Source organism: Aegilops tauschii, chromosome 1, assembly GCF_002575655.3.
Source record: "Aegilops tauschii subsp. strangulata cultivar AL8/78 chromosome 1, Aet v6.0, whole genome shotgun sequence".
NCBI classification, from domain to species: Eukaryota; Viridiplantae; Streptophyta; class Magnoliopsida; order Poales; family Poaceae; genus Aegilops; species Aegilops tauschii.
This window is the reverse complement of record NC_053035.3, coordinates 371,029,696-371,041,320: the sequence shown is the minus strand read 5'-3', so window position 1 is coordinate 371,041,320 and position 11,625 is coordinate 371,029,696. Positions and strand designations below refer to the sequence as shown.

Genomic DNA, 11,625 nt, shown 5'->3' with positions numbered 1-11,625 from the left:
TACCACGCACGAGGCGCCTGTTTCAGACCATATATGGACCGGGATAGCAAGCAGACATCTTCAGGTCGAGTGGGATCAACAAAACCAGTAGGCTGCTGACAGAGAACATGCTCCTGCAGATGACCATAAAGGAAGGCGTTGTTGATGTCGAGCTGATGAACAGGCCAGCGACAAGATGCGGCGAGCTGAAGAACAACATGAATCATGGCAGGTTTAACAACCGGGGAGAAGTTCTTCGAGAAGTCAACACCGGCACGTTGTGCAAAACCTCGAACAACCCAACGACCCTTGTACCTGTCCAAAGAGCCATTCGGAAGAAGCTTATGCCGAAATACCCACTTGCCGGTGATGATGTTGGCACCAGGAGGCCGAGGGACCAACATCCAAGTCCGGTTGGCGACGAGAGCATCATACTTAACGCGCATAGCAGCGAGCCAGTGCGGATTGCTCAAGGAAGAGCACACCGAGCGCAGTACGGGAGAGATGACCGTGACACTGAGATTATGATAGCGAGGGCTCGGTTGATGGATCCCGTCTTTAGCACGCGTCACCATAGAGTGATGAGCTGGCGGAGGCGGGGGCCGAGCCCGACGCCGAGGGGGAGCCGCAAGCACTTGTGTGGAAGAGGGCGAGGACGGGGCCGCGGAAGAAACCGTGGGCAACAAGGCGGCGGTCGAGGCAGTAGACAAGACCGCTGACAACGGCTACAAAACAGCGGGTGGCGAAGACGGGACGGGGCCGCGGACGGGTCCGCGGGTGGAACCGCGGACGTCGGAGACAGAGCCGCGGACGGGGCCGCGGGCGACGGCGACAGTGCCGCGGGCGAGGCCGCGGGTGGCGGGGACGACGAGCCGACGGGCGAGGCCCCAACCAGTGTTTGGGCGGGCAAGACCGCAGCCAACATGGACGGCGTCGTGACGGAAGAAGCGGCCGAGGACCCGGCCAAGGGACCACCTGAGGCTGGTGAAGGGGGTGCCATCAGGCCAGCACGAGCTGGCGCTGAAACCTGCTGAGACGAGGCCGGCTCCGCCTGAGCTGACGAGGGAGGTCCCGCCGAGAGACCTGAAGAGCCCGTCGAGGAGGCATGCGGGTGCGGTGAAGGGAGCGCAAGAGCTCCCCGAGGCCGCCGGGTGGGAGCGTCCGCGGAGGACGGAGCAGCCGTCGATCAAACCTGCTGAAAAGGGAAAACAACCTCACATTGAGAGACCGGGTCGTAGCAGCGAAATCCTTTGGTGTTGGGTTGGTAGCTGTGACGCCCCCGATTCAATCATACACTAATCATGCACGCAAATGTGTACGATCAAGATCAGGGACTCATGGGAAGATATCACAACACAACTCTACAACATAAATAAGTCATACAAGCATCATAATACAAGCCAGGGGCCTCGAGGGCTCGAATACAAGTGCTCGATCATAGACGAGTCAGCGGAAGCAACAATATCTGAGTGCAGACATAAGTTAAACAAGTTTGCCTTAAGAAGGCTAGCACAAAAGTAGCAACGATCGAAAAGGCAAGGCCTCCTGCCTGGGACCTCCTAACTACTCCTCGAAGCCGAACTCCATGTAGAATCATCCTCGGGATCTCTAGCTCCTGGACTCCAGCATCTGGTTGCGACAACCAGGTATAGAAAGGGGAAAAGAGGGAGGAAAACAACCGTGAGTACTCATCCAAAGTACTCGCAAGCAAGGAGCTACACTACATCTGCATGGATATATGTGTAAAGGGCCATATCGGTGGACTGAACTGCAGAATGCCAGAATAAGAGGGGGATAGCTAATCCTGTCGAAGACTACGCTTCTGGCCACCTCCATCTTGTAGCATGTAGGAGAGAGTAGATGGTAAGTTCACCAAGTAGCATCGCATAGCATAATCCTACCCGACGATCCCCTCCTCGTCGCCCTGTTAGAGAGCGATCACTGGGTTATATCTGGCACTTGGAAGGGTGTGTTTTATTATGTATCCGGTTCTAGTTGTCATAAGGTCAAGGTACAACTCCGGGTCGTCCTTTTACCAAGGGACACGGCTATTCGAATAGATAAACTTCCCTGCAGGGGTGCACCACATAACCCAACACTTTCCTGGGTCATGCCCGGCCTCGGAAGATCAACACGTCGCAGCCCCACCTAGGCTCAACAGAGAGGTCAGCACGCCATTCTAAAATCCTATGCGCGCAGGGGTCTGGGCCCATCGCCCATTGCACACCTGCACGTTGCGTACGCGGCCGGAAGCAGACCTAGCCCCCTTAATACAAGCGCGAGCTTACGGTCCAATGCGGCGCGCGCCACTCAGTCGCTGACGTCAAAAAGAGCTTCGACTGATACCACGACGCCGAGTGCCCATAACTGTTCCCGCGTAGTTGGTTAGTGCGTATAGACCAAATGGCCAGACTCAGATCAAATACCAAGATCTCGTTAAGCGTGTTAAGTATCTGCGAACGCCGACCAGGGCCAGGCCCACCTCTATCCTAGGTGGTCTCAACCTGCCATGTCGCTCCGCCACAAAGTAACAGTCGGGGGCCATCAGGAACCCAGGCCCACCTCTACCGGGATGGATCCACCTGTCCTTTCAGCCCCCTCATCAGAATCACTTGCGGGTACTCAACGAGCCGACCCGACTTTAGTCACCACATGTGTCATGTATATAAAGTATATAGTATATACCCGTGATCACCTCCCGAAGTGATCACGGCCCAGTAGTATAGCATGGCAGACGGACAAGAGTGTAGGGCAACTGATGGAACACTAGCATCCTATACTAAGCAGTAGGATAGCAGGTAAGGGTAACAACTGTAGCAACAATGACAGGCTATGCATCAGGATAGGATTAACGGAAAGCAGTAACATGCTACACTACTCTAATGCAAGCAGTATAGAGAAGAATAGGTGATATCTGGTGATCAAGGGGGGGCTTGCCTGGTTGCTCTGGCAAGGAGGGGTCGTCGTCGACGTAGTCGATCACAGGGGGAGCATCGGTCTCGGGGTCTACTGGAGAGAAGAGGGGGAAGGAACAGTAAATATAAAGCAAACATAGCATCACAAAGAATAACGTGGCAATATGCTGTGCCGGGTGTGACCTAACGTATGGCTACAGGATATAGGTGAAGGGGGAATTCAACCGGGAAGGTGTTCCCGGTTCCGGACCTGTGTCAGACAGATGACCGGAGGGGGAATGTTCCATGTTCAGCATGCTAGGGGCATGTGACAGATGAACGGACCGCGTATTTGGATTCGTTGGATTTTTCTGAGCAACTTTCATATAGAAAACATTTTCATCCGAGGTACGGTTTATTTTCTATGAATTTTCAAAGATTAAAGCATATTCTGAAATTATTTAAAATAACAGAAAAGGAAAATATGACGTAAGCAGAGTGTCAGCGTGACATCAGCAGGTCAACAGACCCGCTGACTGGTCAAACTGACCAGTGGGTCACATCTGTCATAGACAGTAGGGCTAATAGAGGTTAACTTAAACTAACTAAGGTAATTAATTAGAAGGGGCCCACCTATCACTGTCTAATTAGGTTAATTAAATTAGCTTAATTAACTTCATTAATTAGGGGGGTGTGGGCCCCATCTGTCAGTTGCATGGGCCGGTCCAGTCAGCATGGTGGACCGGGTCAACAGGAAGGCCGGGCCCCTGGGGCCCACGGGTCAGCGACCCAGGTGGTGGCCCCAGGTGGCCACGTCGGCGTGGCGCCGGAGAGAGCTCCGGCTAGCCTCTTCCGCGACGGAACTACGCCGGAGCCGGGCGGGATTCGTCCACCCCGCACTATTTTGGGCGCGGCCAGGCTCGTTCGAACGGCAAGACGACGGCGGAGCGATCTGTGACGATGGCGGAGGCTGTCGTGGCCGGAGCTGAGCGTATCGAGCTCATCGGCGGCGAGGTTCTTCGGGCGATGTACGGGAAGGGGGTTACAGGGCGCAAGGCGAGCTACGCGAGGTGCCTACGGTGCCTACTCGACGTGAGAAGCGGAACGTTGGCACGCACGGGATCAAATGGTCACCGTGGCCACGCTGGCGACGAGGCTAGGTGGCAGCGCGTTCAGGTGAGCGTGGAACGGGCGCTACAGACGATCAGAGGAGGCAGGGGAGGGCGCATCCGGCGCAGAGGCTCACCGGGGGAGCGTGGGGTCTGGGCAGAGGGCTCGGGGAGGACCGGTGGCGTAGATCAAGGACGAGGACGCGGTGGCCGAGCCGGAGAAGAAGAAGAGTGCGGCGACGCGAGGGGCTCCGGGGCTCGATCCAGCGGTGTAGTGGAAGCAGAGGACCACGGCGGAGCTGTAGAACTTGTCGGGGCGACGAACCGACGACGGTGGCCACGGCTACGGCGATCGACGGCGACGGGGGCGCTCGGGCATCTCGAACAGAGGCGAGGAAGGGGACGAGAGGGGGATTGCGGGCGCGCTAGGGTTTCGGGGGAGGGCGAGGGGGCGTATGGGGTGGGGAGACGAGGGGAGCCCGTGGCTTTGCCCTTATCCTCATCGGCGCCGCCGGTGAGGTGGTCTGGCGGGAGCGCGCTCGGGCGCTCGGTCGCTACAGCAGTGAAAGGGGGAACGACCCCGAGGCGCTGCCCGACCGGCTGGGCCTGCTGGGCTAAGGCCCAGTGGGGCAGGGGGGCTTCTGTTTTATTTTATCTTTTTGTTTTGTATTTCCTTTTTCTTTTATTTATTTTCTTGTTTCTGTTTTTTTTACTTAATTAATAGTCTATAGTTTACAAAAAGTGAAACCCGCTCCTAAATTAGATTTGTAAAAATCAACTGTTCTCACAAAAAGTTTGGGACAAAAGTAAAGTACCTTGTATTCTTTATTAGTTAAAAAGTATTTAAGTTATTGTTTCAGTCACTGTCTTATTTATTTTAGCGCATTCAAACACTTTTAAAAATGTTGGTTTCTCCACCATTATTACTTAGGATTTATTTTGCTCCCTCCGAACATTTTAGTTTTAATATTTAAAAACTTTTATTGTTTGCTTGATCTTGAATTTGAATTTGAATTGGTTTTGAACTAACACGAGAGTAGCAACAGTAATCGAGGTGACATGGCATCATTAGTAGAGTGTTACTGTAGCTTAATTATCCGGGCGTCACAATTCTCCTCCACTACAAGAAATCTCGTCCCGAGATTTAAGAGGGGAAGTAAGGGGGAAGTTCTGGTTACGAAATTCTAATGAGTGTCCTCGGTCTTGGTTGCTCTTCTCGAAGAGGTCAATCCATTACGTTGATGTCTTTATTTCTCTTCCTCAGGTCATCGTGATGAAGTCGGCATCCTTTCTTCGGGAACTCCATCGTACTTACGAATAAGAAAGGGGCAGCTCGGCAACGATAGAAGGCTATAAGGGGTAATCATCGAGGGTTATCCCATGAATGAACACATGGGTATCTCTCGAGTTGGTTAAATGAAACATACCGAGAGCAAAGTAAGAAGGTACAATAAGAAGCTTCAAACGGATAGACAATCGTTCGATGCCTGAAGAAAAGTGTGATAGGAGTCTAGAGCAACGAGAATAAGTATTGCGTCTGAAACCAGAATGGATCACTAGGAAGATGACCCATGAATTACATACGAAATCAAGCGCGAGGAATAACTTTGGCAACAAGGTGTACAGGAGAGTCAGGTTTCGATCATGTGGAATTGTGGGTTATGGGCCCACTATGTGGGTTTAAAGTAGGAAGGGTGATGACGTCTTGCACGATCATGTAAGCAAGGCATGTCAGAGGATAGCCTATCAGTTATGTCGGCAACAACATCGGTACCAAGGGCGAGGGACGAAGAGAACCATTTTCCTGCTCGTTGAACGAGGCGGACCAATAGGCAAAGTTCTCGTCCATCAGTGGCTACCGGAGTGTCATCAACAATAGTAACAGGGTCTTGCTGACAGAATTGTACACCGAGGTGTTTACATAGGCAGGAGAATATTACTGCTTAGATCATACATATCACAAGAAAGGTTAAACCAAACAATGGAAAGGAAAATATGATTATCAGATTAAACAGAACAATGGAAAGGAAAATGTGTTTAAAACACATATTTCAAGGGTATATCCTTCCCAAGGACAAGCAGAGCATGATATCCATAACAGGATATAATGTAGAAAACTCTTTAGGTAAGGGAAGAGAAATTTCATGACATTACCCATACAGCGGTGTTTGGATAATTGAGCAGCAAACATTTAGCATTGGGCTTCAAATGTTCTTGTTAAAAATCGGAGTACCATAGACATGCTTCGAGATAGCATTGACATGGTCAACAGGTGAAAATCAGACTTTGGAAACAAAAAGGATCCATCAGGAACAACTTATAGAATAAGTCTTACAATTTCCTCACGGAAGAATGACTAACCTTGCCAAAAAGGAAACTATAACAATAGGTCCTCCGGCCAGGTGTGTTAGGCATGACATCACCTTACCGGGTCATAAATAGACCAATGTTATAACTCTTGGAAATATGTTCCAACCATCATATCTGACCGAGATTCAGATCTGATTGGTGTCAGGATAACTCAGACTCAGGATGCCTGAGAAGAAATGTGCAACACAAATTGTCGAATCGACATCGAAGATTCTCGGGAGATGAACTATGGAAGCGAGTTCCGAACAAGGGTTCATCATTAAGTCAAGGAGAGGTGAGGAGGTGACTGATTGACTCAGCGACAATCCATTGAGATTTCCAAAAGATGGATTTCCACAACTATGTGAACAAGGAGATAACATTAGCTAGATCGAATGACTTAATGATGTATGCTCGAGGAAAACATACACAATTAAACATTGGTTGAAAGGTGCACCCGAATATGGGCTTAGGTAGCATGATCAATGTTAGAATGGTGATTCGATAACCAATACACAAGGAATGAAACTATCGTTCATTAACTTACAAGCAATAGGGTTGCTGGAAGTTTTGAATTTTACACATCATAGTTCATTTGTGGGTACTTCGGTTAAAATCAACATGGGGGCCAAGAACTGAAAGTAGACGGCAAGATGTATTACTATATCAAGAATTCTTAAGAGGTGGTAAAATTCTCACGACATTCTTGATATAAAAGATGGTAATACTCCAAAGTAAAGAAGAACAAATGCTGGATAGCAAGGATCTCAAGGTATAACACAAAACATGAACAAGTTTGTGTTGGGGGAGGCAAGAATGTTGTCGATGATAACACAATTCATCGAGGGGCAAGGATGGTATTTCTCATCCTGAATTTCGACACACAACTTGGAAGAAGTCAAACTGTTGACAATGATCACGACAAATTTGTCGAGAGGTTTTTAAGAAGATGTAATTGATTGACGATGACATCAAGTCAAAGGAATGATGAAAGCGAAAGGTTATTGGAACCACGGGTAGGACACAAACTCGAAATCAAGTTTGCTGTTCAAGGAGAAGTGATATGACGAGGAAGATCGACGCAAGATTAGCTCACTGTCGAAATTTGTGCGCTGGGAAGGACCAGGTAGCACAGTTAAAATCGGCACGATAATGACATAGCCGAGCAGGCTAGGGATGACGTGATCGAGTACGAACTCGTAAGCAAAGGAGATTACTAAGAGTTGTTTAATCGTGATGCGGACTCGATTCAGTTATCGATGTCCTTGAGTGTTTAATAACTCGGAGCCCGTGAAAAATTGGAATCAATGAGAATGTAATACTTGTTGGAGAACTCATAAGAACTTATGCAGTTCCGTGATAATCTCGAGATACCAGGGGGTAATACTCGACGACAAACCAAAGTAGAGGTTGGACTGGGGTATTGCTCTTACAGAAGACAAGTGCTTAAACTTGTACGAGAAATGGTATTTAAAGGAGAACATGGTCGGAACCATGATTGCAAAAGGCCAGATCCCAGATATAAGATGAACTTATACCGAGGGAATAATTAACTTAAGAGAAGCTTTAATGATAAGAGTGGGTTTTGTCGTAAGCATAGAAAGAGTGAAGAGTGAAGAGTGGAAGCGGCATCGGATTTGGGGCGTAACGGAAAAGTCCAAGTGAAGTGAGAAAAATCATCTAAAATCACAAGATAATATGATAAACCCGAATTGCTAGGCATTGGAGATGTCCAAACATCACAATGAATAACATCAAAGGGAAAAGTAGGAATTGATGAAGGTGAAGAAAATGGCAGGAGAACATGTTTGCCGATGCGGCAAGCATGACAAGTATGAGCCGCTGATTTATTACATGGAAAGGGAAAAGTGCTCAAAATTTTATGAAGAGCGTCGGCGCCGAGATGACCAAGTCGAGCGTGCCAAAGTGAAACATCGGCGTGAAGAGCAACCGGACTGTCGCGCGTAGTAGGACCGCATGGGTAGAGATCATCGGGAGAATCACATCAGTGCAGAACCCTCCGGGAGCGAGTATCCTTAACAGAGAAACCGAGAGCGTCAAACTCAACAATGACATGATTTTCACGAGTAAGAGTACGTACAAAACATATGTTTTTGATTAAGGATGGTGAGACAAGCACATTATTAAGTGTTAAGGAAGAAGAAGGTAACGGGAGGGAGGACGAACCGTGATGGGTGATGGGGAGAGAACTCCCATCACCGACCACGATGCAAGAGGAGAAAGGATAGGGGGGAGGCACAGGAGAGGATACCGGGGTTGGAGGCCATGTGAGCGGCGGCGCCGGTGCCCATGTACCAATCACCGCCTCCGTTGTAGGTGCTCGACGAGGGTGCAGCATGAAGAGCGGAGAGGAGCGCCGGGTCATAGACCGGAGGGGCGCCACCATATGCGTCGTAGCCCGGAGAACCACCGTAGGCCGCGGCGTTGCCGTATGCCGCGGGAGCCGGCACGGTCAGCATCGCTTGACGAGAGGTCGGCCGTGGCCCGAGGATGCCCGGAGCGGGGGGACAGGGGACGGGCATGGAGCAAGCATGCACGACGCCCGTCTAGGGATTGTACCCCGAGAGCCACGGCGGAGGGGGAGCAGCAGCGTTCGGCGCGGGAGGGCGCTGCGCCGTGTTGCCGTTGCGGCCCCGACACCCGCGACCCTTCTACCTGCGGCCACCAGAGGGCGCTGGCGCGGGTGGTGGGGTGGGAGCAGGCGCGCGCGGTGCTGGCGGGGCTGGAGGAGCGTCGTGGCCGGCGGCGAGGGTCGCCTGCCGGGCGGAGTGACGAAGGCACTTCTCCTCCATGCGAAGGTACATGACTACCTTCGCGTACGTCGGCGTGACGAGGGAGAGGTTGGCGGCGGACTAGCCAAGGTCGGGGTGGAGGCCGCGAAGGAGGTTTGTAAGGAGGACGGAGTCGTCGATGGTCATGCCGACGTCGTGCAGCTCGTCGGTGAGAACCTTCTGTCGCGTGCAGTACTCACCGATCGAAAGATCGTTTTGCTGCATAGTGAAAAACTCCCCTTGGAGGAAGACGCGGCGTTGGAGTTGATTGTCGAGGAAGAGGTCGCACAACCGTGTCCACATGGCGTACACCAAGGGGTCACGGGAGTTCACCATGTTGAAGAGACCTTGGGAGATGGTGAGGAAGAGCCACTTGACGATGCAGGCGTCCACGGCAAGCCACTCATCATCGTCCTTCATGTCGCGGAAGTCGATGCTCCCATCAACGTGCTCGATGAGACGGTAGGAGCGGAACAACAGTGCGAAGTAGGTGCGCCATGCATTGTAGGACGGCGAGTCGAGGTCGAGGATGACGGGCACATGATCCTTGATGTGGAGCTCGTTGAGGCGATCGGAGGTGAACATGGCGCCAGCGAAGGAGCCGGCGTCGGAGGGATCGGCCTTGGAGCGGGACATGGTAAGAGGGGAGCGCGACGCGTTAGGGTTTGGGAGGTGGTGGAGGGAGAGGGCGGCGGCGGCATAAGGCGACGACAGTGTTGGAGAGGGTGGCGGCTGCGCGAGGGGTGGCAGCGGCGGTTAGGGTTTGGGAGGTGCGGCGGCGGCCACGGGAGGCTAGCGGCGGCTTTAGGGTTTTGGGGAGTTGCGACGCCGGCGGCAGTAAAGAGGAGCGGCGGCGGCCTAGGGTTGGAAGGGTGCAGCGGCGGCTACATGGAGGTGCGGCGGCGTAGGGCGGAAGCGATGGAGATCGTGAGGGAAACTGATACCATGTAGAAAGATGTAGGATGCAACTCAATTGTATTTCATGGAGTCGGTCACAATATATACACAGGATGTCTTGCGTGACAAAGAAACTAATCCTACCATATCTCTAGGAGTCAACTATACAAGGCTAGAGAAGATAGGAATAGCAATACAAATAAGTCACGTTCAACAAGTTCGTTCGCTTAGGATGGCTCAATGGAGGTCCAATGCCCCGCTCGTTGCAGCGAATTGCCGAGCGGACGCACAGGCGCGACTCCAGCTGGGCCGTCCCATTAGCGCAACACAGTGAAAACCCTGAAAAAATGAGTGCTCGAGGGAGGGATCGAACAAGGGACCTCCTATTGCTTACGCCTGAGCATAGCCAACGTGATAGATAATTTTTCTTGGTTTACTAGGGCGCGTGAAGCTAAAGATAATGTAGATCCGAACATTTTGTCAAATTCCGAACGCGAACAATTTTGAAAAAAAAAATGTAAGCGAACACTTTTCAAATTTGAGAAGAAACATAAAAATCTCAAATAGTTTTTGAATATGTCAACAATTTTTTGAAACTCCGACCAAACATTTGGAAACGCGAATATTTTTAGAATCCGTGAACAATTTTTGAAACAGAACATTTCTTCAAACTCAGAACAAAATTTGAAAATGAAAAATATTTTGGAACAAAATCCGTGAACAAAAATTTTCGAACACATTTTTGAAATTTTAAGAAATGTGATTTTTTTTGAAATCATGAACAAAGTTGAAACTCTGAACTTTCAAAAAAATACAAACAAATTTAAAGATTGCGAACAATTTTGGAGAAACATGATATTTTTTAATACTTTGACCTTTTTGAAAATGTGAACAAATTTCAAAATTCTGAATACTTTGGAAAATGCAAACAATTTTGTTCAACATGAACAAATTTTGGGATTTATGAAAAAAATTTGAACACACAAAAAAAATTTGGAAAATGAGAACAAAAAATTGACGAACAATTTTTGTAAACTCTGAATTTTTTGAAAACATGAACAAATTTTGAAATCACAAACAAAATTTTGAAACTTCAAATTTTTGGAGAACGTGAACAAATTTCAAAATTCTGAACTTTTGAACAATGCAAACAATTTTTTAAAAACATCAATACAATTTTAATTTCCGAAAAAATGTAAAAAACGAACAAGTTTGGAAGATGTTACACATTTTTTAAATTTGCAATTTTTTAAAAAAGGCAAACGAGAAAATATGAACCTGAAAAAGAAACAAAAAACAAAAGCAAAGAAAAGAAACAGAGAAGAAGAAACCGAAAAAAGAAATGAAACAGAAAAACGAAAAAAAAAGGAAAAAATCACATAAGAAACCGCTAAAACCGACATAAGCACAAAAACCGGTTCAGGGAACCTTCTGGAAGGCTCCCAAAACCGGCTGGCCCAGTTCTCGCCCTCGGGGGATCGCCTGTGCGAACCCTCGACAGTCTAACTTGGCGAATCCTATTTAGCGCTACAGCCGCCGGTTATAGCTGTTCTCTGTAAACCGGCGTCTGCAGCTACGTTAGTTGGGCTCGGCCCATATACCGTG

The 11,625-nt window shown here is 49.4% G+C and overlaps 1 protein-coding gene across 1 annotated transcript; it reads right to left on the bottom strand.

Moving 5' to 3' along the window:
* Window positions 1–9,204: 9,204 nt before the first annotated feature.
* Window positions 9,205–9,759, bottom strand: LOC109787138 (uncharacterized). The gene has a single exon (XM_020345699.1). The coding sequence runs from the start codon at window positions 9,757–9,759 to the stop codon at window positions 9,205–9,207; it is 555 nt and encodes a 184-aa protein (XP_020201288.1).
* Window positions 9,760–11,625: the final 1,866 nt, after the last annotated feature.